Here is a 27,871-nt window from a genome sequence, read left to right as displayed (position 1 = left end):
GTGTCAGACGGTTTGACACAATACTTTCACAAATACATATACCAAAATCTTAACCACTAGACTAAGTTGTATTTAATGTTATTATTATAAAGTATTATATTAATCAAAAGTATTATATTATATCATTTTCCTTTTTAAATAAAGAAAACGCAGAATTATTTGTAGTCAAGTCTAGGATGCTCCAATATTTCTTTGAAGAGTTCAGCAACGACCAAATTGCAATACATTTGAACTTCTGAAAACTTTGGGTATTACGGTGACGAAACATATCCGACGTGGCTCTTTAAGGTTGGGTGTTGTACCAACCATCGCTTAGACCGCAAGTAGGTACAAGAAATTCCAGTAACGCTGTTCCCAATTTACACTTTTTCCCCAGAGATTCATCGGCAAATAACGTGTGCGCGCGAAAAAGCTTATGATAAGAGAATTTTGCTAAAAATGGTGGGCAGAAATTTCTGAAAAATTCTGCAGAAATGGCGTTAATGTCTTTGTCGATGTTAAACGGCGAGAGAGCTGTCGTTTTACTCGTCCTCATACGCATCCTTTCCTCCACCTCTTTCTCTCTCCTCTTCATTGAGTCTCTCGCTCTCTGTCTCCTCGCTTTCGCCGCTTTCTTCGTCGAGATCTCCGTCGAAAATTCCATCAATTCCACCACCAAATTCACTGCTAGGTAATTTGCTGTCTTGTGAATTTTCTAATTGATTTCATTGTAGTCTTGATTATTCGAATTGATAGCTTCGGAATTCTGAGTGAATTTGTTAGAGTTTTGATTATGTTGGATTGTGTATTGGTGCAATTTCACTTTTGTGTGATTGAGGATGAATTTTAGGGTTTCTGATTGTAATTGACATTGGAGAGTGAGTAAGATACTCCCTCTATCTAAAAATACTCCCTTTGTATCTTTTATATCTTTGTTATTTGGAGTCTTGACATAGAGAGAATTTTTTCAAATTTTAATTGGTTTGATGTGAATCGAATGAGTACTTTATTAATGTTCAATAATTATAATTTGTACTAATATGTAATGAAAGATATTTAGGCCCTGTTTGGCACTAGCGTTTGAGGTAGTGGTTAGTGGTTTGACAAGATTAAAACACTACTTAAGAAAATCATGAGGGTTTGGAAAGGTAGTGGTTGTAGTAGCGGGTAGCAGTTGGAGTAGATTATGAGTCGTTGTTCTGGAACGTTACTACAAGTAACGTTTGAGATTTAGAAGTAGCGGTCTAGCAAATAATCACTATATAATAGCGTAAGGTAGAATTATTAACCAATGTTTTTTATTTCTTTTTCCTTTTATTGTTTATTAATTGTTTTATTTTATGGAAGTTTAATATTTATTTTACAATAGCATAGATGTAATTTAAATATTTATTTTAAAGATAAGATTTTTTACAAGTATTTTAGTAAAATTGGTAATATAAATTTTTCGAGGGTTGAATATTTTCTTAGATTTATAGATTTTTTTGAGCAGCTAAAAAGTCGTATACTCCTTTTGTGTAACTTCTTTGAAATAATAAATTTTGAATTTAACTATTGAACGAACATATAAAATTGTTGTAGTTCATTTCATATTAGAATAAATGTCATTTATTGTCTTTTACCATTTTAACAACTACTTTTGCCAAACATTTCTAATTAAACAACTACTTTAATCGTTGATCGCTGACTACTACTAGTAGAGAGCTAGCAGCTACCGCTAACAGTTACAACTGCTAACAGCTACTAGAACCATTAGTTTTGCCTAATCGTTGATCGCTGACTACTACTAGTAGAGAGCTAGCAGCTACCGCTAACAGCTACAATAACTGCAACTGCTAACAGCTACTAGAACCATTAGTTTTGCCAAACATGCCCTTAAAGTAAAACAGAAATAAAAAAGTGTTTTTGCAAATGCGTACAATAAAAACAGGAAAGATAAAATAAATACAAAGGGAGTATAAGTCTCACACACTTTACGAACTTGCTTTGATTACAAGTATATCTTATAATATGATATATAAATACTATATTATAAATATTATACTACTTCCTCCATTTTTACATGTTATACTTTGACATTTTACACTATTCACAAATTTCAATTTGATTCGTTGGTGATTTATACGTGAATTAAATTATATCATGTGGGATCTTGTTAGATTCGTCTTAATATGTATTATTTTAATATGTACTTTTTACAATTTTTACAAATACAAAATTAGAGATATATGTCCTTAAAGTTTTGCATTGGCATGCGTGAAAAGTGAAAGTGTAACATGTAAAAGAAAACTGAGGAAGCATTAGTTGTCTTGAAAAATCTTACTTCCTCCGTTTCATATTACTCGCTACACTTTTCAATTTACGGACTCCTAGGCAATTTTTGGAGAAGAGAGGGATAGAGAGTAAAAAAAAATGGACCCATGTGAGAGGAGAGAGATAGAGAGAGTTTATTGCCCAAAAAGAAAGTGTAGCAATTAATGTGAAATTTCCCTCAATGGAAAGTGCAGCGAGTATTATGAAACGGAGGAAGTATAATAATATCGTTTTCTTACAAAGTTATCAACATGAATGGGGAGTATTAACGTTTGGCCTTAAATATCATGCTTGGGACTAAGTTTTTTATGGAAATTTTGCAGGCCAGGTGCTTCATCGGGAATACTGCTTGGAGCAGTTACGTTGCCTGCTTTGGTATTCTCTAAATTGATACAGCTATCAAGAGGATTTCTATTAGCAGAAGTTGCACTTGAAGGTATGATGTTGTGGACTTATTCCAATATTTGCATGCAGTAGCCAGTAGAGTAACTAAAGTCTGCATTTTTCTACTTCCAATGCTGCAGAAAATTTTGATTTTAGTCTGAGTAGCATGATATACAATTATACATGTGATATTATTTATCAGGAGTTTGTGTAAGTGATTTCGGTAACTGTGCAATCTAAGTTAGCATGATTAGTCAAAATAGTGATTATGTTATTGGACAGGTAACAATCGTTGATAGATAAATGATAAGTATTTATGTTTGCAAACGAGGATTGCAATCAATGTTTTGAGTTTCAATTGAAAATACAGGAAAAAGAGAAAAAAATTATACTTCTTCCATTTTCTTCTATTGAACATGACAATTTTTCTATGCTAGCTTTGACCTACTTTTTCTTTTCACTAATATGTAAAAAAAAATAATTGATGTTGGTTTCATCTTAATGTGTGTTATCAAAATATAAACTTTGTTATAGTTTTTGCTAATAGATATTTAAATATCGATGGTTTAGTTGCATATAGACAAGCGTGTGAAGTCAAATTGTTGCAATTGAAAAAAATGGTCTCGAGAAGCATTGTTTATGAATTATGATAGATAAGTTCAGTTTCTTGTAGGGTTGTTAAAAGTGAAGAATTATGCATATAATTAAGTTTCCACGATGAAGTGTCTTAAAGTTTTTACTTGTTCTCTTTTCTTATTAATGTAATTATGAATCGGAATCCTACTATTTTATTTATCTTCTATAGTAGTTCTTCACTTGTTATCTTCTTTTAAAGTGAATTATTTGTTTGAACATCCCTTTTTTTAAATGCTTAACATTCTCATGCTGTGCAGAATTTCAGTATCAGAAGTTTCTATATTGGACTACTTATATTAGCTGCTTCAGTGTACTACTGTTCCTCCGTCTGGTCATTCAGCATCCAAGTAGCAGCAGATTTGTAGTGAAGTGTGGCTTCACATTTGTAATGTTGGGTGCACTAGTGTACTTGATTCTCCCACTTGATAGCTCTAATGATGGTATGTCGGATATGTCAACAATTAGTCTTTCTTGCAAAATGAGGCCATTAAATCACTGACGTTTAATAGGCTCATGATCTTTCTTATATATTGTCATAGATGTGTTGCGTATGCTTGTTGGCTGGTATAGGACACTAGGACAGTTTGACTTGATCTGCTTTACGTATTGAAGGTTTGCTCGTGGCACTGGTATTTCTGTGGATGTTTGGTCATGGAATAGCCGCAGTGAAGTTGATTCAGCACATTCTTTGCACTTTTCCGTCTTGTGCCTCCATAGGTATGTGTCTGTCTGATCTTGTTCTTGCTCTTTTGTCACTTTGGTTTGGATCGAAAGGAATGAGTTCTGTCTTGGCTCAATTCGTTGCAGTATTGCTTATAAGTCTCATGAAAGCTAGCAACTAGCTGGGTGTTTTCTGCAAAATTTTACTTTATTTTAGACATGTTGGCAGAGAACCCATGTTTTGCTCTCTGAAATAAGACGGAATAACTGATTTGCATGTCTTAAGCCTATAGTTGCTCATAAATTAATAATAAAAAAAGGAAAAAGCCCTCAAGAAATCACATAATGAAAGTGTTCTGTTCGTTGGATTTATTGATACTTTGATTAGTTTATTTTTAGCTACTAGAGGCTGTGTGCTTTCGTAAATAGTCAAAGACCTTTGTTAACATTTTGGTACAGAGCCATTTTCTTTTGGTGGGTAGCAACATAAGATGAACTTTCAAGAGCGTCTGGCTACATTATCTTTTTTTTCAGATTGGTAAGATGAATAATATTCCTCGCACAGGCTGGACTCAGAGGCCTAAGCACTTGGAAGGAGGAGGGAACGGTAAGGGAATCCTCTTCCAAGTGCCCCTCACTTGGTGGGATTCGAACCCCTGACCTTGAGGACATGCCATGGAATCCGCACCAAGTGAGCCAAACCAAGCTCTGTTTTTTGGCCACATTATCGAAATACTGCTTTTAAGAAACAGAACTGATTTACATTGTTTGGCTCGTTTTATTTTATTTTATTTCTAGTCTCTCTAATATATCTACACAGACTCACACTTTTTATCATCTTCCTGCCTACATCTCTGTGCACACTAAAACAAGGATCATTGATCCATCAAAAACCACTTAGTAACCACTAACCACCACCTCCATCGTTAGCTAGGCTTCATCTACACCAAGATCAACCTCTCACTATTTTTCTAAAAAAATGCCCGCCAGGGAAACCCTTCTCAATCTCTGTCCTCTTTACTGCCCTCTTAACCAGGTGAACAACACCGAATTCCTAACATTGCTACTCCAGGAAGCTCGCCACATTAAGACAAAGGGTACATGTAGAAAACCAAGTGAAGTTTAATGGACAATGAACATTTTTTTTTGATGTTCACTCAAATCAAAGTGAAAATAGACAAATAAATGAAAGAATGGCCTTTTTGGTTGGGTAGTTGATATTAGGATCTGCTTTCGTTTATGAATGCTTTCCAATGATGTTGATCAGAGTCCTGAAGATATACCACTTTTATTCTTGGTGGAGATGAGATAGAGAGGTGGTTAGTTTTTGGGTTTGGTCTTGAGTCTGCAAGTTTTCCTTTGTGTTTGTGCCTTTACTAGTATGGGTCAGATTTTCAGAGGTTCTTGGGAATTTAGGGGTAGATGACCCTTTGGAATATGAGTATCTACAATAGAGGTGAGGAGGGCAATGATGAAGGACATTACTCTTAAAATTGGGCAAGTGAGAGATTGCATGAAATGTAAGAGGCTGAATTTGGCCATGAAGTAGTGACAATAGTGGAGCAAAGTGCTCCCCTTGAAATTGATTTTAAAATCTCCTAATTGAAGCTTCAATGTCTAGGGTCCTTGTAAGCTATTCTGAGTTTCACAAGAAGTAGAATCTACTTCCAAGAATTCTGTGTTTGGCCTAGTTTCACATGTTGGGGTGCTAGAAGCTTTATTAAAAGGTGAAAGCTTGGCCTAACATTAGCTTATGCTTTGTTTGGTTGTACAGATAGCATTTTCTATGGAAAATGAGTGTTCACGGAAAAGTATTTTCTAAGGGAAAGTACTATTTTATGCAGTTCCTTTCTTTGGTTCCTTTTATGGAAAGCTAGAGAGAAAAGAAATAATGAAAATCGAAAGAAGAGGACGGTTGGTAGGAGGGGAAAATGAATGTTAAGATATAGGGAGGAAAATATGGGAGGAGGGAAAAAGGAATGTTAAGATATGAGGAAAATTTGGCATTTTTCCCCTTCCTAAGGAAAATATTTTCCACAATGGTAGAACTAATTTCCACCATTTAGAAAAGTATATTACACCTTTTGAAACCAAATAAAGGAAAATTGAGAAATCACTTTTTCTTAAGAATGTTTTTCGCTCAATCAAACACTGTCCTAGTGCAAACATCTTCACTTTCTTGAAATTTTCGTCTCTCGTAAGAAGACCCCTTTTACTTAAGTTCTATATACTCATTGGTTCTTTTTGTTATCTTAGTATTTAGTTTGAAAAATTAAATTAGGATCTTTTTATATTGAAAATAAGAATTGATTCTTTTTCTTTTTCTTCTGGACCCTTAAAGAGATATGGGGGAAATCCTTATATTTTTTAAAGCACAATATACATGCCTGATGCCCCTCCCCCCCCCCCCCCCCCCCCCCAACAATGTGTTTGTGTGTGTGCAGAAACTAACCTTTTTTGTTGATCTTAGTTTTAAAACTTCATTAATATCATTTCTGAAGTATTTTCGACCTGTATTACAGAGCGTTTAGATCAGATTCAGTTTGGGTTAATTGTTTGACTCATACTTGGGCGTTGAGAAAGTTGGTCTGGTTTAATTTGGTGTCATTGTTCAAGTCATTGTCACTTTGTTTTCAGTTACTTGCTTATTGTAAATTTTTTATCTATATAGTAATTTGCATCAAGTCAATTATTTTTAGGGTCAAAATGTAATGAACTGATAATTTGAGCAGAAATATTAAGGAAGAAGATGATGATCTTTGATTGATAATAATGGAAAAAAACAGAAAATAAAGATAGATTATCAAGTTTTCGAGTGACTTGACACACTCCCAAAGCTAACAACTAAAATGAACTCTCCAATATTTTTCTTCATGATCTTTTCTCTCCCTAATCTCCTCTATTTATAGAGATACTTCCTCCCTAACTCCCTAGCTTATTCTTCAAGCTACTACTAAAACTAACTAATTATTTCAATACCAAGAATACCCCTCTCCCTAGGTTGAGTCATTACATAAAATTGAGAATCTTGTTTTGTGTGCCTATTAGGTCTAGTTCGATAGTTCAGATTACTATCGTATATCTGGTTCAAAACAGTTTTGTCAGATCTAAGCTCTTCAAAATGACCAATATTTTCTGCTTTGTATATTAAGGCCACTACATTTCCTCATATTTTTTTGTTATTATTTGAACTCCAAGATATTGTACTACTTTCTGTTTCTGCAATTAGTACAGCACGATATAACGTATAATTATATGCATGGATATGATGTACTTCCCTTTTATGTAGTGATTGTGGTTCATTCTGTTGTAGGAGAAGCACTTTTGATGACTTGTGGTCTTACTACATATTTTGGAGACATGCTTAGGTCTACTCTTGTCAAGGTTCCTACACTAACTTCTTAAGTAATGTGGTTTCGTGAAGCATTTTGATTTTCATATGTCGTAAAAGCAGTTCCCTACTCTGAGCAGATTGTGCAATGTTTGACATCATTAGAAGTTCACATGCGGTATAGCATTAAAAGAAGTGAGATTAGCACCATCATTCAGGTAGATTCTGGTCTTTGGTTTTCTTATTCTTAAAGCTCAGTTGGATGTGGTTTAGGCTGATGAGAAACACTCTTATAGCGTTGATGTAATATTATTTTTCATTTGTTGCAGGGTTACCTGCTTGGTCTCCTCCTGTTTCCTTTACTTTTCAAATTTATTGTTCAAATTGTTGGTCGCTTCTCTAGTTCAAGCTCTTATAATGCAAAGATCTGGAATGAGAGTGGGCGATCTGTCGTTTTCTTCACTTTGCTTGCTGTGAGTTCAGCTGCAATTATTCCTCTGTGGCTGCAGTTTGTTCAAGATTTTCAAGAGCATCCTTTGTGGTGGTATTGATGCGTTTTTCATCTAATATGTGTATGCTTGGTGTACTAAAGTTGCCTGCAAATTTTATCGCTGTAACTGCATATAACCCTAGAGATAAAAATTGGTTGAGAACATTAGCACATGATTGTTACAGTATTTTCATCCATGCCTAAATGCTTGTTTGGAAGGGAAAGGATAAGAAATTGGAAGGAAAAGGAGAGAAACATAGAGAAGGAGAGGGTGCAGAGGAAGTTTGGTATCTGCTTTGTTTAGTGTATAGCTAGCTGAATCAAGAAAGTAAGAAGAGAGAAAATGCTTTTACTTACTATTCCATTTTATTTCTTCACTTTGCTGTTTCTTCTACTCCCTTTCCATATATATTTTATGGGGAGGAGGGGAGTCAGTGGTCCATACTTGTTGGGTATTGGGGAAGCAGGAGTCTGAACTGGAAAGGGGCCATTGTACAACATTGGATCAATTTTTTCTGAACTACCCATAATAGAGAAGGTTACTGGAAAAGCAAGCTGTTAGAATTTCTTGAACCCCTTAGCTACATTGAGCTTCTCCCTTTCAGATTATTCTGATTCAAATGATGATCGCCTGTGAGTCCCAATTAGTATTTGATTAAGAAATGCTTGGATCCACGGAAAAAAAACGCAGTCGCGTTCGCAGGAATGGCTTGTAATGGGGAAATAGAACGTTTTGCGGCCGACACAGCTTGAACTTCTAAAAAAAATTCTCATAAATATGTTTCAACCTTATTTGCATTATTTTAGTTTATGAAGCATTATTACAACATAATATAATCAAATCTAATAGGTTATCATGTTTCATCAACTATGTAATTAAATTATAAAAAGAATTTTGCCAATGCTTGAAAAGAATGGATGTAAGTATGTAACGGGGATAAAAGCGTTCTAACATGGCGAATTCGCGTTACGGAACGGATAACGTGGGAGAAGTATGTGGCGTTCCGTAACGGGATTTCGCAGAGCGGCAAATCCAAAATCCGTTACAGAATGCCGTTCTGTAACGGAACGGGAGAGTTTTAATTTCCTGCTTGGATCATAAGATGCTCTTCCTCTTAGGTGTTTCTAATTGCTACTAGTGTTTACCATGAGCAGTTGTGTTTAGAATGCTTAGTTTATCTTGCAAATGTCCAAGATGATTTGTTCTCATATACTCCATTCTTGTGCATGCTTTAGTTATCTGAAAGCCACAATCTGATTCTTTTTGCATTAAAATATTCAGCGTAAGATATTGTTGTGTGGATTGGCATAAAATCGTGGAATAAGGTGCTTTATTGAAGCAGTTTTAGGTGGCATACTTCTACTTGTTAAGAATGCAACTTCATTCAGATGAATTTTAACCTCAAATGTGCATTGTACAGGGTACTCAAATTTGTGTTCTCTGAGCCATATAAGAGATTATCCTTGTGCATCTACTGGGTCGGCGTAATTTGTGTCTCTGTGCATCGGTTCTATAACATTTCAAAGAGCAGTAAGGTGGAGAGAATCCTCCTTCGGAAGTATTATCATCTTATGGCTGTTTCTATGTTTGTTCCTGCTCTTATTCTTCAGGTTGATTCTCTTCTCTGATTCCCCCAACTTCTTTTCATTTCTATCTCCCCTTACAATATCTGATGCTATGAGTGTGGTATTTTTTCAGCCAAATTTTCTTAATCTTGCATTTGGTGCGGCTTTGGCAGCTTTCTTAGTTCTGGAAATTATTCGAGTAAGTTGAACTTGCAAATTTCCGGTATACATTTACTCTTAACATGCGTCATTAAAGGAGGTTGCATTCTTCAAATTTATCAAAATTTGATCTGCTCTGCAGATATTTTAAAGCCACAAAAGCGATATTGGTACTAGCAGTATTTTTAAATTTTAATAAGGAAATAGGGGAGGTTGATTCGTGATTCACAAAGAAAGATCATACATCAGTTGCCACATTTCCAGAATACATTTGGACTTCCCAGTGTTACCTAATTCTCTGAATGTCCCACGAATTGTGAATCAAGAAAAATGAATTATGGTCGGTTTTGGTTCATTTTGGGCGAATTGGCGAATTCAAAAGGCGAATTAGATAGCAAATTAGGTAACATTGGGACTACCCCTACCGGGAGTTCAAAACTCCACTTAGCTCTGTGGGAAGAGAGCCAAGGATTGATAAGTAAGGAGAAACTTAACATGAGACCAACTGACGGAATTAAAAACAGAAACCAAAGGATATTGGTGGGAAAGGATATTGGGGGTTATTAGTTGCTAGAGAGGGTGAGGAACACAGTTAAATTTGATAAAACTCTTATTTCCCGGGGGATTTGGGGGGGGGGGTGGTTTTGCCTCTCCAACTCTGATTTGAAAATTTCGAAAGTAAGATGGTTCATTATATCTTCTTGCATTTGGCATTTTGGGATGATGGAAGGAGTAGAGGCATGGAGCCAGGGAGTACTTGAATTTTGGGTGATTAAGTGTGCAGTCAATAATTTGTATTTGCCATGTTTTGTTATAATTATAAATGAACCTTTTATTTTCTTCACCTTGTTCACCTCTTGTTCTGTCTACTCCTTCTCGGAGCGGTGGATTGTGGTTTCTTCCAGTGGTAGCTACTTGCTACATAAGCGTGCAACCTTGTATCTTTCTTTTGGGAATTTCGAGAGTTTACAGAACCTTGCCAAGTTTAATTTTGGGTCTTCCAGAATTATCTTTTCCAGTGGATTAGCAGACCTTGGTATCCAGTTTTGGTGTAATTGTAGTTGCTGTCTACTCTCTGGCAATAATTTGTTTATTCACTAGAGAAAGTGGCATATGACATTTGTTGCGTGTTTTGTTCCCGACTAGTAATAGTTTTTCTTATCACTAGAGATAGTACATATGACATGGATATTAAACTTACAAGCATTCTCGGTGACTTATCTCAGCTTTGTGATAATCATCATTTTATTTGTCTAATCATAATTTTAAATAGGCAGGTATGGAGAATTTGGCCATTAGGGGAAATGATCCATCATTTTATGAATGCTTTTACAGACCATCGTGACTCTGATCTTCTTATTGTGAGGTATGTACCTTTGTTGTGCATGATCATTGTAGCATATGCATGTAAATTGATCAGTAATAACTTATGCCTTTTCTGTTCTTCGTTCTCTTTAGCCACTTTTCTCTCTTATTGGGATGTGCATTGCCTATATGGATTTCCTCTGGATTTAACGATCGTCCACTTGCACCCTTTGCTGGCATTTTGAGCCTTGGAATTGGAGATACTATGGTGAGTTTCTGCTTTTTATTTGTTTTCTTAGTTAATTAGTTGATCCTGGATTCCTGGATCATCTACTGTTTGAAGAAAAGTGAGTAAATTGGCGTCTTATTTTGCTTGTTCGGTAAAGTTGACTAGTTTTACCCCGTGCATTATGCGGGTTGTATTTACTTATTAAAATGTCGTTTGTAGGTCTTCATATTTTATGCTGTATATGTCATTAAAAAAAAGAAAGGTTTCTTCTGAAAATTGAAACTTCATCGTATTAGTTTTCACTAAAAGAAATGGTGTCTAGGGAATTATAAATATGTTTATATAAGCCATTAAAATTAAGGTGAATATTAAAAATAGCTTGTTTTATTACAATTGAGAATTACGCTAAACTTTATCTACTTTTTTTGGCTGCGGTAAATAATAAAATTACAAAGGTCTTTCCCGGGATTTCCTAGCTGAATTTCCTATAGGGAATATGCACTACTAGATTTAACATGTTTAAAAGAAAGCATATTCCCTACCATGTTCCTTATGTCTCTTAGGATTTGAAGTACTTCCTCCGTTTTTTAAAGGATACAACATTTTGACTTACACGCTTGCTAACATGTAACTTTGATCATCAATATTTTTATTTATTTATTAGGTAAAATTATGGAAAGTTGAGATTTTATAGATGTACATTAAAACAAATCCAACATCTTGCATCTTACATATATAATTTTTTTTTTTTTGCCATCTTACATATTTAATTTTGTTCTATGTATTAGTTTAAATTTTCAGGTCAAAGTTGATACATAAATAGTGCAGAGTCTAATGTTGCAACCTTCAAAAAGCAGAGGAGGTTTTTAATTTCTGCGATTGCTTTGCTCAATTCTTTGAGTCCCTCCGCTCGCAATCTTGAGTCCGATTTAACGTCCATCTGAGTATTTCCCATTGCTATTATCTGCTTCAAGCTGTAGAGAATGGGAAAGGGGATATTTTATGCTTCTTCACCTCTACTTCTAATAATATAACTCTTTAACTATTAACTATCATAATTTCCAAATTTTCTAAAGTGACATGTACTATGATAATCTCCAAATTTCTAACTTACTAAATTGAAGGAAATTTGTAAATGCAATTATTGTTGGAAGATTAAAGGTCATTCTCACTAATAATTTAAAATCGCCTTGTCGTGTCGAATTCCTTTTATATTTCTTTCTCACTTACTAAATTCCAATGTAAGTTGACCATTATCATTATTACTCATTAATATAAACTCCAATGTATATGATGAATTGATTGAAGCCAAGAGTCTTTTAGAAACATTGGAACTTTGAAGTAGGAAAATGTAAGACAGGGCATGTAGCATGAGAAGTTCTTTTTATAAATTTTTAGTATAGAATTACTAATAACCCATATTCATAAAAAAAAAACATTACATAGTGTAAAGGTGAGAAAAGAATGAGAAGTTGCAAAGCTGATTTTAAGATACATGGCTGACAGAAAGTTTATCTCAAGCTACATAGTATCAAGAAGGCTGGTTGTGTGAAGATTAGAACTTGCAATTAAGTAACTAATGTCATAAGTAAGGACTCATAGACTTGATTTTTGAGCTTTTTGGACAGCTTGGTTATGAGCAATTGCAGTAGTCTGGTCCTCTTCTACTTTGTTTTTTCTTTAGTCCATCTGTTGGGAAGAGGTGGGGGGAGACATGTTCAAGAATCGATTTAAATTGTGGGAAAAAGAAGGGTGTTGTTGATTGTGGGAAAAAGAAATACTAAAAGTAGGTCATAGGTTCCCAGGTCAGTTTAGGCTGCGCTCTCCACAACTTACTTTTGCTGAACTTAATTTATCATTGCTGAAAACTTGTGTTTGCTGGACTTAATGCAACTGAACTGTTTGTTGAATTTATTTTTGCTGAACTTAAACTTAACTGAAATTATTTCTGAACTTTTTTTATCTTAAATGAATGTGTATTTTCCGAACTTAACTAATGTTTGCTCAACGAGCCACCGTAACTTGTTTACGCTGAACTTATCTTTCTATTATTGAACTTCATTATTATTTATAAAACTTATCTTAATGAGTTGAGGGGCACATACCCTTAATCCACTGTCTAAGCTTTGCTAATTCAAATTGAGGATTTTTGTGACTAAAGAAGGTTTGCAGGGAAATCTACTTTTTTACCTTTCGCTTAACATACATACCTTTTGGCCCGCGTGGGAATGTGGCCCTCATGCTCTCTATTTTTATCTGTCCACTATATTGCTTTTTACGCCTATTATTTCTAAAATAGTAAAATAAAGCAAAAAAGTCAATTGCAATGCAATTAGATAAAAACCTTTTTGCACACTATTAGTTAGCAACATTTTTCGTAGGGTTAGTTTTGTTGACCAGTCCAAAATTGGTAAGAAGAGCTAGTTCAATATTAAACAAAGATTTAATGGATCCCAAAATGCAATTCCAGCATTGACTTTGACTCTGGTGTAAATCGAGAGATGATGAAACAATTAGAATAAACTGGTGTAGTGCAAGAGTGCCATTATCCTGCCTCCGACAATTGTTAAGCTTGTATGTCACTGGAGCTTCTTTCATTTACTTTATAGTCGTCGGAACTTTTTATATTTTACGAATGTGTCTCTGACCTCCATTTTCTTCTACCAATCTGGTATTTGGAATACCATCTTTTTTACCCAGAAAGCCTCGGGCGAAGCTTGTAACTTACTGCTGAGTATGATGGGTGTAGTCTTATGCTGGCTTACCGGTGTAACCTCAGAGAACCTGTCCCCGTGATACCTCAGTCCATGGAGTTGAATTAAGGATGTTATGCTATGTAAAGCTTAGATGCCGTCTGTTATAGACCATTGTGTTACTACCTCAGTCATTTATTATCCATTCTTTAAAGTTAAAAACCATTATACATCAGTCATTATTATCCATTACTTAAAGATTCCAAGCATTCGAGCAACTGAAATACATTACATTTAAGTAAATTTTTAACTTGTATTTCAATTGCTCAAATGCTTGGAACCTTGATTCTTTTAATAAAACAACATAAGTTGTTTAGAAGTGTGCTTTTAAATACAATCTTGAATATGCATCACAAAATTGAGAATTGTAAAAAATATGCTCGAAGTGGAAGAATTCCAATGTACATCCAAGCTATGATGGCTGCAGAGCCCGATGTAATAAGGTTCTGCTCTCGCCAACCCTGTGGTCACTATTGTGATTGCCACTGCCATTGCAATTTTTTCCTTTGCCTTGGATCGAAGAGTTATCACAAGTATAAAGCTTGATGCTAGAAACAATAATACTGCAACTGCAGCCATATAATGCATGATACTTCACAAACGATAAGCAGAGAGATTACGAGTCTTTCGAGTTCTAATATCATGTCATCTACTCAGATATTTGATCATTATTTTTTTTCTGTAGGCATCAATGGTTGGCTATAAGTATGGTGTCCTGAGGTGGAGCAAGACTGGCAGTAAGTAACTACGACATATGGATGTACCTATTGGTTGGGCCTCCTTTTTATCTTTTAATTTCTAACCATTCTGCTGCTTTGTCTTTCTAGAGAAAACCATTGAAGGGACTGCTGCTGGTATAACTTCAGTGATGGCAGCATGTTCTTTCCTCCTTCCACTTCTTGCATCTACTGGATACATACAGGTTAATATTGTTCACAATTTTACAAAATAAGTTAACCAACTATCTATTGGCAAACAATTACAAGTTATTCTGTTGATGCTTGCCACTTCTAATTGTGAAAAGCTAGTATTGATCACATATGTATCTAATTGTGCAGAATTGGACCTCACTTCTCTTGGCAGTGATAGCAAGTGGCTTGCTTGAGGCTTATACAGCTCAACTTGACAATGCGTTCATTCCTTTGGTCTTCTACTCTCTATTGTGCCTGTAATTTGATGGTAACGCTAAGTCCACATGGACGACATTTAGGCATTTTGTCGGACCCTTCTACGACTTGCCATGGGAGCACCTTTTTTGTATATAGAGTAATCTGCTCTTTCATTAACAACAAAGTTAAATATAGCTGCCTCGCTAATTCATTCTGGAAACAGATCAGTACAAGTTGTTCAGTGTTCACCATAGAGCTAGAGATACCTTTTTCAAATATGTGGAAAGCTTCGAAATGCTCAAGACTTCGTTTGGTATAAGATGAGCCCTTTCATGTATGTATGTGTAAGAAATAACACGCAATTCCATTAGCTTTAGAATCCATTTTTTTTTCATACTTGTGTATAACAAATAACAAGAATATCCACTACTACTATCCATTCTTTTGTTTGTTTTATTTTTTTTATTAAGTATGTTGCTGAGAATTATAATTTCGTACTTATAATGTTGTTGTGCTTCAAGGAGTTTTTGATGAACCCTTTCTATAGTACTCTGTTGGCGAAAATTGTTGTCATTTCGGGTTTCTTATATACTCCATACTCCATAAAATGTGGTCATTTTGGGTTCCCCATATACTCCGTAACATGCTTCAAGGTTTAAACGCCTTCCATCATGACCATCTTCCTTTTGAAAATAAAGCACCCAATTGATGAGCCATTCTTTAACGGTCCGTTGGATAGTCGTTAATAAATTGCGGTAATGGGAATGAATTTTAAGTATAATTTTATTAGGGAAGCACCCTTAAAATCTCCATGGGGAGGCATTTTTTCTCCATGGGTAAGCAATCTCACTCCTAAACTTGTGTTTTTGTCTCCAAGGGGAAGCAATTTTCATTACCACTCATTACCACCTACAAGGTGATATTGGATGGAAATGAAAATTCAAGAAGGAAAGTGGACACTTTAGGATAAATTAGCATTACCATGGGAATGGACAATGATATTTTTCACAAATTTACACGCAAATTCATTCCCATTACCATCGTTTATGACCAAATACCAAACGGGCCGTAAATGGAATGTGGGCATTAAGGCAAGGATCGATGTTTAGAGCACAAATGCTCCAAGTGTTTTTTTGCCATTTCATATAGCGGTTTAGGTGTTGAAAGTCCTCCGGGGCCGAGTTGCAGATGGGGCATTCGTTCGTGCCAAAAATATGATGATGGGACAGATCGCTCTTTGTAGCAATGCAGTTTTAGTTTCCAAAGAAATAATTTTCACTTTGGCATGATGCTCAAACTCCAAATGACTCAAAAAAATTTCATGTGTCTTGGAGTTGTCATATTGTATATATTATTTTGCTGTTGTTGCATGGCAACATCGTAACTGGATTTGGTAGTATACTTCCCTAATTTGTTTACCATCCAATAGAACATGTCACCAGTAGTTTCGTCCCATGGTAGTTCCATACTTTTAATTGTCCGAGCACTAGCAGGAGTGAAAACCTGATAAATTCTTTGAATATTCCATTTCTGATATGGGATAATGAAATCTGCTACTGTTGAATTGATTATGGTTCTCAAAGGTGTAATATCTTTAAACAGTGGAATGCTCCCTTTCATCCATTGATGATTTGCCGTTCTAATATGCCAACCATTCCCAACATTCCATGCATAGTTACAAAGTAGGAGTTTTTCTGCCTGTAAAAGTCCTTTAGTCCCCTAGATTTATTAGTTTCGGGACTATGAATTGTAGATGGATTGGTGCATTGATCCAATACGACTCTGGCCAATAGTAGTTGGGGGTTATTGTGAATGCGCCAAACCTTTTCCATTATTAGATGCCCTTGGTTGCATGCCTCCACACTTCGAATGCCCAACCCTCCCATTCCCCGTGTAAGGTGAATAATTTCCTTTTTTCACCAGTGAATTCCTTTAGTGTTTTGGCTTGACCAAAAGAACCTTGCCACCATGGCATCGATCTTATTAGTGATAGTAGTTGGATTTTTGAAAATTGCCAATACATGGTTTAGTGACGCAATAAGAATCGAGTTAATTGTGATAGTGGTCTTGGCCCCATGATGAAATATTGTTGGAGATGGAATCCTGCATATATGTAAAGTGTTTAACCTTTTTGTCTTGAATGTTGACCGGCACTCCCTACATTGTCCCATATTTGTCTTGAAATCCATTTTAAGGCTTGTTATATAGGACATTTGTTGTTCTACTGTGATGTTAGGGATAAATTTTACAAATGATTTTTGTAAATTTAATTTTAACAAAAAATTATGCAGAATATTTGGATTAGGTTGTTGATTGTTTCACAAGCCGAGTTGTAGGCTTTGAAGAAGAATAGAACATCATCTGCAAAGAATAGGTGGGAGATTTTTGAGCCTCCCCTTCTGATATGGATTCCTTGAAATAATCTTATGTCAATAGCAATGATTATCATCCTTGACAAGTTATCCATGCAGAATGAGAATAGATATGGTGAAAGGGGTCTCCTTGACGAAGTCCACATTGAGGTTTGACCTGCTTTGTGGCAGAGCTATTGATCAGTATACAATATGAGACTGTAAATATACATGTTGGATAAGTTAAACCCGTTGGGGGGAACCCATAAGCTGTCAGGATCTTTAGAATAAACAACCAGCTGACCCGATCATAAGCTTTGTTCATATCTAGTTATAATGCTGCAAGAAACCTGTTTTGGTATCGTTGTTTATTGATGATGCGGAGTAATTCATGGCTTATTAAGATGTTGTCATCCATATGTATACCTGGCACAAAAGCATTTTGATAGTCGGATATTAGGTTAGGAAGTAACGGCTTCATCCTGTTCACCATACACTTGGCTGCACACTTGTAGATTGTGTTGCAAAGACTAATTGGCCTGAGATAGTTAACTTCTTCTGGAGGATAGATTTTTTGAATTAGGACTAGTAGGTTTGGTTCCATTCCTTTAAGAGGTAGCCTGTAGTAAAAAAATGATTGACCGCATGGATGACCGAGGCTCCTATAATATTCCAATGAGTTTGGAAGAAGGCTGAAGAGAAACAATTTGCACCTGGAGATTTGTTCTCGTGAATATCTTTCATTGCTTCGTGTATTTCTTGGTTACTAAATGGAACTAATAATGCAGATTTGTCCATATATGAGATCTATGGGAGATCTAATTCTTCGAGTGCTAAATCAATATTTTCATCCAGGTAAATGTTGTCATGCATAGCTGGATTACTCGTATTACTATATATATACCTTCGAAATGATTTAAAATAGTTTTTGACACTAATAACATCTCATAAGGCCCCAAGCAAAAAACAACCAAACCCCCTCGAGAGCCTGCAACATCCATCCTACAAACAGTAGTTGGTCTAGTAGAACTTAACAGCCTATGTACATAAGATACATCAGATTGTTTCTTGTTAAGAACAAAAAGATTGGGTGATAAGTCGAAACCAGCCAAAAGAGATATGGAATTGTCGGGTTGTCACTGGTTCTAATTACCCGACAATTCCATGGTAGTACATTCATGATTCAGGCGGTGACTGTTCTGGGACAGGCACAACCCTAATGTTACCTTCAGTGATGGAGAGCATGATAGCAAAGTGGAAATCTATTTCCTCAGTTTCTAATCTCGAGGTTGAACCCTCGGCCCTTGCTGATTCCGTTGACATTGCTCGCGATCTTTTAGTGGCCCATGAACCATTATGTGTTGTAGTTGAGCGTATCGCTTGTCTTTTTTTTAACATGGACGTTGATTCTTCCCCCGGCACTACCCTAATAAAATCTGCAATGTCCACGTCTATCAAAGCCTTTGATCTGAGTTTTTTGGAAGGATTATCTTGCCATAAATTGAAAGCACTCTTACATTCCAATGCTTCTATTCTATGATGTTTTCTTTCCGAAGTAGTTCGTCGCAATTCTTCCCCATTAAAGAAAAGGGTCTCCAATGAGTGACTCCGTTGTAGTGGTGAGTCCGAAGTTTTTTCCCATGGAAACTAGTTAAAACACACTCTAACACTAACCTTTGTTGTTGGTGATTTTCAGTGCAAGATGCCGAGTAATCATTTGGGTTCAGTGATTGAAATGATTTCGGGGAAGATGAAGATTCCAGGAGATGAAACTGTAATGGGCTTGTGACTGAGTTAAGTTCGGATCCGGATGGGTCATAATCTTGTGGGGGTGGGATTTGGTTGAAGTGGGTGTTACAAGAATCTGTCATAAACGGAGGGGATCTTCGGAACCTATACGTTAGTGGAATTTGGATCGGGTTTGGTAATAGGGGAAGAGTTTGATCTAGTGGGTTGGTATTTAGGTGGCATGTTAGGGTTTGATGTAGTAGTTGGATATTTTTACTGTTAGGCTTATGTTTGGGTTAATAAGCCTAACCGAGGTGTGAGAAGCTCATTTGCTAGGATCCACTTATTCTAGGCCTGGTGGGATCAGTGTTCACCATCCTTGGTGTAATATATTTTCTAAAGGTTCCGACATTTCTAGTGGGCTGATCCAATTCGCTAACTACTGGCTTCGTTAAGGAAATATCTTGGGCCAACCCAACTTGGCCTTCTCTTCCCTCCTGATCAAAGATGCATAGGTTCATTACTAGCCTAAAAGATCTTTGGATCCATGTCGTTAAACGCAAAGTCAGAAAAAAAAAATCATGTTTTCACGTAAGACATTGTGGACCTCATCATCTCTTGGGCCTGATATGGAATTGTGGGGTACATTGTTTGCATTTTGTAGGTTATTAAGCTTAGGGTTTTGGTTTTGATGTGGGCAATAAGATTCTTGCACAAGCTAAGGGAAAAATCCAATCGGCGTCCTGGCGACGAAAATATATAGTTAAAGAAGTATGGTGGCGGGTTTGTGTGTTGTTCATAATCCGGGCTTGGGGTTTCTTGATTGTGGGTGGTATGACTCGCTATAACCCGAGGAAGTTGATGAGGGTGGGTTGGAACTGTTGTCACTCCAATACGAGAATAGTTAGGGGTCATATTGGGGCTGGTTAAGGTTGGGGAGGATCTCCTTCAAATCCACCCTCGAATTACAGTTAAAAGAACAGACATCTAATCACTGGATTAGGTTTGTGTATAGCTGAGTATTTTCAATCCCTCAGTTTCATTAAATTGGTTCATTCTATGGATTACAAGGTGTTGGGCTTTATAAATGGACAGGTTACATCTCTACGTGTGGTGGTCCACTTGCCCACACTCCTTACAAAATTTGTAAACTCCCTCGTATCTAAAAAGATAATCACCCGGTCATCATGATGTGGGAGGTAACAACGATGGGTTAAGAGTTGGAATAGGTCAATGACTAAACGGGCCATTAGGTAAGGTTGGAAGGGGAGGCCAGGACCTTAATAGTCAATAATGTCTACAAAGCCAACATGACTAAGGATTCGAATATTCCGCATCTAAATATTTCGAATGTAGGTCATGTACTCTTACCTAAATTCTAGCCATGTATAACGTTATGTTACCTGGTACTTGATACTCCAACGTGGGTCAAAAGGTGATTTTTCCGTCCATCACTACTGTGTGTTGAAGGAGTAAAGCTTCCTTGTTCCCCGATGATGCAAGAATTCGAAGATGTAGTAACACCCCGTTCCGGTGATGTGTATCGGGCTCCGTGTTTCCAATTTGATTCAACTAAAGCTTGCACTTCTCAGAGATGAGGTGGGGCAATATCACAAAATACTCCTACCGCTACATGATTCCAGTTTATATATATGGATGTATTCATGGTTAGGTGGGAGTTGAATTAGGATACCCATCCTGAAAAGGGTTAAAATGTGAGGATTTGGTTTGTTAGGGTTTTTTGGGTTTTGGTTTTTAGGTGTTAGTTACATTTTACTTCCAGATCTGGTGTGTGAAGCTTATTTTTGTGAGGGCGTCCAAGTATCTTGGTGAGTAGAGAAAGTTATTGTGGAAAAGTTGGATCTTGGATGAAAGCTAATAACATTCTGTGATGGAATATAGTTGAGATCTTACTTTTGATTGTTCTCTTTCACTTACCGACTTTACATGAATTAGCCTGAGGATTAACGCATGAAAGCCATATGTTAGACTTGTGATTAAGCAGATCTTCTGATCACTGCTAGACTTAGCTATAGGATTAGAGATTTATAGTACAATGTTTGCAGATCTTTTGCAATCTAAAAGAGCAAAGGGTGTTTTGGGATTTCTGGGGAACAATGAGCTCACTTTATGTGACAACAACACGCTTCTAGAGATAAGCGAGAGAATACTCTTTCTTGAGAGAGAAAAGTGTTAGTGATGATCCTAAGTTTTTACCGAGAGCATAACACTTTAAGTCACTAGAAATGGTGTAATATCACCCCATATATCCATGTAATAGTATGTAATTGACATAGACAATTGCAATTGAATCAAGCTAAATGGCAAATTCTTCACCATTGAAAAGACATAAATATGCTTAACCCTACTTAAGCTTTGGGTAAATTTTTTAAAAATTTACTTTGTTACCTTATATTTTGTACATCCACATGATTTTTTTGTATATCCTAAAACTACATTTGCTCATCCATAATGATTTTTGTATCTTACTTAAGTTACATCCAAAAAATTATTTTAGTACATCTATATTATATTTTTGTACATTCAAAAACGATATTTGCAACATCCCTAATGATTTTTGCCTTTTTTAGTAAGTATTATTTACCAAAAAAAAACATCATTCAAACTTCATCCCAACACAGGGACAGAACTCCAATAGGCCACAAGAGGCCTAGCAACACCTTAACAAACTATTCATTCAATCACAATCTCTATGACTCCATTTTACAGATTTAGAAAAAAAAACTATGCTTTACAATATACTAGCTCTGTTTCATAATACATGCACCATTTGCTTTTTCATGCACTTCAACACTCTTCTTTCGAATCAATATCTTTAATTGTGTACAAGTAAAAATTATAAAAAAAAGTGATATTTGAAATATTCGCATTAAGACGAATTTTTGACAAGATTCCACTTGACTATGTTTTTACTTACATAATTTGGAGAGAAATATTGTCAAAATTGGTTGATAAATAGATCCAAATAAAAAATGATGCATGTATTATGAAACGGAATTAGTACTTTGTATGTTTCTATTCTATTTACTTTAGATAACCACTATGCTTCATTCATTGACTTTCAAATCTGTTTTTTGCCTCTTACTTCCATTAGTATATCCATATTATATTTATTTTACATCTAAAATGTATTTTGTCATCCATATGTTTTCTTTTGTACATACTACATCCATAAATTATATTTGCACATCCATAATAGTTTTTTGCATCTCACATAGTGCGGGGTGCGGCAGTGCGGCAGTTCGGCAGTGCGGCAGTGTATTTAGTGTGCAAATCAACTAATAACTGCCGAACTTCTAGTATGTTGCTTGAAGGTGCCTCTATACTGAAATGGCAAATTAGCTCCAAGGAAGCAAGCCAATTTCATCTTTTACTCTTGCATTAACTGTCAAGTTCTCCAAACTCTCACCCTCTCATGCACCAAAAGGGAAAGGGGCGATCCTATTATTCACCAACAGCCAAAAATTAAAAACATGAAATCATCATAGAGGAAGTTGATGCAATATAGTGAGGACAGCCTAGTGGTTAGAGCTTTCCTCCCGATTTCAAAAATTCCTGGGATCGATTCACACATCGATTCACACCTTTGACAAGTTAAAAACTTAAAATCCCCTCCATTTCCCCAACTTGTCAAGATTTCTTCTTACCTTATTAAAAAAAAATAATAAGACTTGCATGCAGAAGATTGATGCAATGTATGAAACAAAGCCTTGGCGTCCAATATAACCATATAAATTCCTTCAACCTGAATCGGTCTACGTGTTTCAATGGAATTACAGGACATAAAACTAGAAATATGCGAATGGCTATAGTTCTGATCAAAGTAAAGTTTGAAGGGACTTCATCTCCCCTTCTAAATATGGGGAGATCGACTTGCCTAATAATAATGCGTGCGGATTCCAACTCAAAACAAGAACCTGCAAGCCTGACGAACTTTCCAGGGAGGTCATATGGGCTCTTTCGGCAAAAGCAACATTTCTGCTATTGGGTATTTTAAACTCCCGCAGAAAGCCAGCAGACTAATATACTTAAATCCTAATATACGAACACATGATAAACAACCGGGAATTTAAACAAAAATATATAGTAATATAGAATCTGGACATGGAGGTTCACGAATGATCTCGTTTACATGGCAATACTCTCATTAGTCAACTACTGAGATTGTTTTATAGGTCTTCACAGGGGAAAAAGAAAACAAGAACAAAAATTCACCTCAATTCAGGGCCACAGTAATGCTCAACTTGCGGGTTTGAGACTACAAGTCTTATAACCAAAACCTTCTTGGCTCTGCTGCAGATTTCTAACCAAACGTCGGAAAGGAGCTCAGCTCATTGAGGTTAAGGACCAACCAAAAGTCGAGGTACCAGCATAGGTACTTTATAGAGCATTCGACAAATTAGCTAATCCATTGTGATAATCCTCAAGCATCAATTAGCTAATCCATCGTAGTAATCGTCAGCTCTAATTTAGTTACCTAATCCAGCTTTCTTCTTGAGATGCTCCTTGAAGGCGATGATATCACCTTCCCAACGAGTGACTGTCTGATTCTCACACACCCATATCTCATGGGCAACCTGGTTTATGAGCCTGAAATCGTGACTAACGAGAACCATGCCGCCATCCCACTCATTCAATGCCTCAGCCAATGAATCAATCGTCTCGATATCCAAGTGATTAGTAGGCTCATCTAGCAAAAGCATTTGAGGTTGCCGGTAAGCCAACCAGGCAAAAATAACTCGGCTACGCTGCCCATCAGACAAATTTTTCATAGGCATGACCTGTGCTTTGCCAGATAGCCCAAACCTTCCAATTGCTGACCTCATTTTCTCTTCTTCGGTTCCTGGATATTCTCGCATCATATACAGTAGAGCAGGCATTTCCAAGTCCAGCTTTTCTGCCAGATGCTGATGGTACTGGGCAATCCTTAAGTGATTGTGTCGCCGCACCGTCCCTTCAGTAGAAGACAATTCCCCTGTCATCAGCTTCAGAAGCGTACTCTTTCCAGCACCATTAGGACCCACCAAGGCAATCCTAGAGTCAAGGTCAACACCAAAGTCAAGGTGCTTGTATAGAATGTGCTCTGGAGTATAGCCAAATGACACATCCACAAACTGCAAAACTGGAGGGGGAAGTTTTCCAACATCTGTGAAACGGAAAACCAGAACTTTGTCTCTGACGACCTTCTCCGTCAGCCCTCCCCTCTCCATCTTTGCAAGTGTTTTCTCCTTACTTTGTGCTTGACGAGCTAACTTAGCTGAGCCGTGACCAAACCGAGCAATGTACTCTTTCATGTTGGAAATTTGTTCCTGCTCCCATTTGTACTGTTTCATCTGATTCTCTTCAAGTTCAGAACGAGTCTGAACATACTGGTCATAATTACCAGTGTACATCTTTAATTGCTTGCTTTGCATGTGTATAATGTTTGTGCAGACACCATTCAAAAAATCTTGAGAGTGTGAAACCACAACCAAAATGCGACTAAAATTCTTCAGATTCTCCTCCAGCCAGACACAAGCTTCAAGGTCTGCCATAATGAGAGAATAGACATCATCAGCATACATGATACAAAGCACTAGAACACTCATAGCAGAAGTATGAAGTTCCATAAGCATAAACACTTCTTATCACACCATCACTACACTAATTAGCATCAACATCATGAGCTCAACATAAAAAGTTGGCAATATACATCAATGAAAAACAAGAACTACCCATTCAGGCAGCCAGGAGCATGTCGACTAATAAATATTTACTCCAATTAAGTGAGCAAAAGCATTTGACACGCTGGCAAAGGAGAGCTCAAGGTACCGACATAAAGAGATTTGAAACTTTTTCACTTAGTTGTATTACATGTATTATGCACAGTGACAAGTTTCGGAGTAATAATGACATTTTTTACCCAACAAAAGTAAAAAGTGGCAAAACATACCAAGATGATTTGTAGGTTCATCCAACAATAAGATAGTGGGGTTCATGAACAACGACCGTGCCAATGCAATCCTCATTCTCCAACCACCAGAAAAGTCTCTTGTCTTCTTTGCCTGCATCATCTTGTCAAATCCAAGACCATGCAAAATTTCAGCCGCGCGCTTCTCAGCAGTAGCTACATCAAGAGCTTCCAGACGCTCATATACACGTTCGAGTCTCTCCCCACCTCCATCATCCTGTAACAAAGACAAAATTGTCAAACTAGCTGATGATAAACAGACTGTTGGACAAACAATATCTGTATGGCAGAGCACATACCTGTGCTAATAATACTTCTACTTCCTGTTCTAACTTCACCCTTTCCTCATCACAGCTCATTACTGCCTCAAGGGCAGACATGTCAGATGCTTCGATCTCTCTAGAAAGATGATAGATATCCATATGTTCAGGAATGGGAAGTTCACGGAGTCCTATTGCAGTGAGAAGGGTAGATTTGCCGCAACCATTTAAACCCAGCAAACCGTAGCGCCTACAGATGTTAGAATTATACAGGCATTATGCACAGTCATGGCACATCAACTTCAATAAAATAATCAAAAATGCTTTTCATTACAGCTAAAGGTAGCAGCTGACCTTCCATAATTCAGCTCCAGTATCGAGTCAACTATCAGATCATGTCCATGGAAAGTAACTGACAAAGACTCTATCTGCAAGGTAAAGGGATTCGATCACAACACGAGAAGGAACAGTAGAAACCAAACACTGCCATGTGCTCATATTACAAAAGCATATTATACATGACACATTACCTTTTAGGTAAGAAGGGATGATATTTCGGAAAATTCACAAAATTACAAGTTCATCCAACAAATAGATGGCAGAACACCCAGCTGACAGAGATTCTGCTCGCCTAGGCGTTGGACTAAAGTGCAGCATAGCTAACAAGAATAAGCTAGAAGTGAGACCATCTAACTTCAAATATCCGTGCATATGTAAAATGTGAAACAAAGAAGACTCCGATGACTACCAACTACATATTCTATAAAAGAAACTGAGAAAGGAATATTTATTTGAAGAAACAGAAAACTATTCCTGAACCACCTTCAAAAGGCAAACCAAGCATGGGAAAGAAACTCTATCTGATCATATTTGGAAGGTTCACTGGTCCAGCAATAACAATAAATATTATGCAACAAAAACCAGGTATATCTGGACCATATCTACCATAAGAAATGCATAAAGCCAACAAATAAGAGACATAAAAGCCTGTTTATGTACTGCACTTTAGCTCACCTCACTATGCAAATGAAAGAGCAAAGATGCAAATGAAAAAGTGTTGTTCACTTGTTATAAAAACAAGACAATGGCCAAAGATATAGGTAATATAATCTACGTCTTAAAGCCTAAAAGAGAAAACTCTATCATTAAACAAGCTGAAATTGAAACTGAAACTACCACCAACAAAATAAAAAAGAACCAAGATGATCAACAATGTTCCAGTAAAATATCATAAAACTAAACTTAAAGAGGATCAATTTTACAGCCAGACATTGTTTCTGTCAATTACCCTTTTGGAACCCCAACATTGACACTAGAACACTTTAGAGTGGAAATATTTCCATACCCGGAGAACTAAATTTGGAGTCAGAAAAATCACGTACAATTCACAAATTTGCATTATACGCAAATCACAAGATGCAGCAGATTGGAGGATACTAATTTCGCAAGCAAGTCCACAGTATTTCACTTTGCAATACTATATGTAAAGACTTTAACATGCAAGCAAAACAGGGATCAAGTACAGCATCTGTAGAGCACCAACATCAACTGCTTTCTTATACGTAGTTAATTCATAACTCTCTCTTTTAGATTAGTACTAACAAACACGACAACACGAGATTCAAAATTATAAAAAAATATAGAAATTGTACACTAAAATAACCCATATTTTAACTCGCAAAAAAATCTATATTTGAAATACATACCATCAGTCTTAAGTTCAACGAAACGTCAAAAGAAGAAAAAAAACATATATCAAAAAAACTGAAGCTAGTAAATACTCGAAACCTTCCTAAGTTTCCTTCTATAATTCCTATTTCTTCCAACTACAGCAATCAGAAACAGCAGAATTTTACATAATAAACAACGATCGAAAAATCTTACCCTAACATCTCTGGACATAGGATGAGAGCAAAGAACACCAGTACAATTCCGATCAGAAATCTGAATATCGGAAACTCCATCAGCTAACTTATCGACACTCTGAGCTACTGCTACCGCCGCTTTCGATGTAGCGGCTGCTTTTCCTCCTCTCTTCGCCGCTGCAGCTGCCTTTTTCTGAGCAGCCTTCTTCTTGCTAGCGTCGGACACCATTTTCAATCTGGTAACACCACCAAAACAACAAAATCATCAATTCATAAAATCATCAAAATTAGGGTAAAAGTGACGAAATCAAAGATGCAGAGATAATCAAAAACAATACCAATAAGGTTATGGAGGAGCAAAAAGGAATGAAATCGGTGTGAATTTCGCCGCCTAAGTGTGGAAAAATAAAAAGTAGGAGAGAGAAAATAAGCGATCTAGGGTTAGGGTTTCCGACGGGAAACGTTGGAATCGGACGACAGAGGGAGAAAAGTAGGCTCTCCCAGGTGCGAACGATTATAAATGAAAGAGGGTTTGGGAAAGTAGTGAAAGTGCCAAATATATACTTATGTACCCAGTCGTGTTGTGAGCGACTTCTGTTGTTCGTTTTAGACTTTGCTTCTTTTTGAGGGAATTTTATATACTCCCTCCGTCTTTTTTTATTTGCTACAAGCACTTTTTCACAAAGACCAATGAGGAAGTGGGGACCATTGACATAAATGGAATTAATAAAAAAGCAAATAGGTAAATTGTGGGACCTATGTTTATATATGGAAACATTTAC

At 36.4% G+C, this 27,871-nt stretch overlaps 2 protein-coding genes across 3 annotated transcripts; one reads left to right on the top strand and one right to left on the bottom strand.

Moving 5' to 3' along the window:
• The first annotated feature begins 211 nt into the window (after window positions 1–211).
• LOC104902881 (dolichol kinase EVAN) lies at window positions 212–15,379 on the top strand. 2 transcript variants are annotated; one of them, XM_048635857.2, is made up of 14 exons: window positions 212–670; window positions 2,616–2,728; window positions 3,570–3,761; window positions 3,925–4,029; window positions 7,286–7,356; window positions 7,444–7,521; window positions 7,633–7,847; window positions 9,215–9,404; window positions 9,493–9,558; window positions 10,796–10,884; window positions 10,977–11,091; window positions 14,491–14,542; window positions 14,633–14,727; window positions 14,864–15,379. In XM_048635857.2, exons 1-14 carry the CDS (start codon window positions 474–476, stop codon window positions 14,975–14,977), a joined length of 1,692 nt encoding a protein of 563 aa, XP_048491814.1. In that variant the 5' UTR covers window positions 212–473; the 3' UTR covers window positions 14,978–15,379. The 2 variants fall into 2 exon arrangements, with proteins under 2 accessions (XP_048491814.1, XP_010689112.2); XM_010690810.4 differs by having other exon boundaries at window positions 214–670; window positions 3,570–3,752.
• Window positions 15,380–23,082: 7,703 nt separating this feature from the next.
• Window positions 23,083–27,629, bottom strand: LOC104902882 (ABC transporter F family member 1). The gene is made up of 6 exons (XM_010690811.4): window positions 27,428–27,629; window positions 27,109–27,325; window positions 25,579–25,652; window positions 25,264–25,474; window positions 24,947–25,181; window positions 23,083–24,541 (listed from the first exon to the last, which is right to left on the bottom strand). Exons 2-6 carry the CDS (start codon window positions 27,316–27,318, stop codon window positions 23,484–23,486), a joined length of 1,788 nt encoding a protein of 595 aa, XP_010689113.2. The 5' UTR covers window positions 27,319–27,325; window positions 27,428–27,629; the 3' UTR covers window positions 23,083–23,483.
• Window positions 27,630–27,871: the final 242 nt, after the last annotated feature.

This window comes from Beta vulgaris, chromosome 9 (assembly GCF_026745355.1).
Source record: "Beta vulgaris subsp. vulgaris cultivar EL10 chromosome 9, EL10.2, whole genome shotgun sequence".
In the NCBI taxonomy this organism is placed as follows: domain Eukaryota; kingdom Viridiplantae; phylum Streptophyta; class Magnoliopsida; order Caryophyllales; family Amaranthaceae; genus Beta; species Beta vulgaris.
The sequence above is the reverse complement of the archived record's forward strand: the minus strand, read 5'-3'. Positions and strand labels throughout refer to the sequence as shown.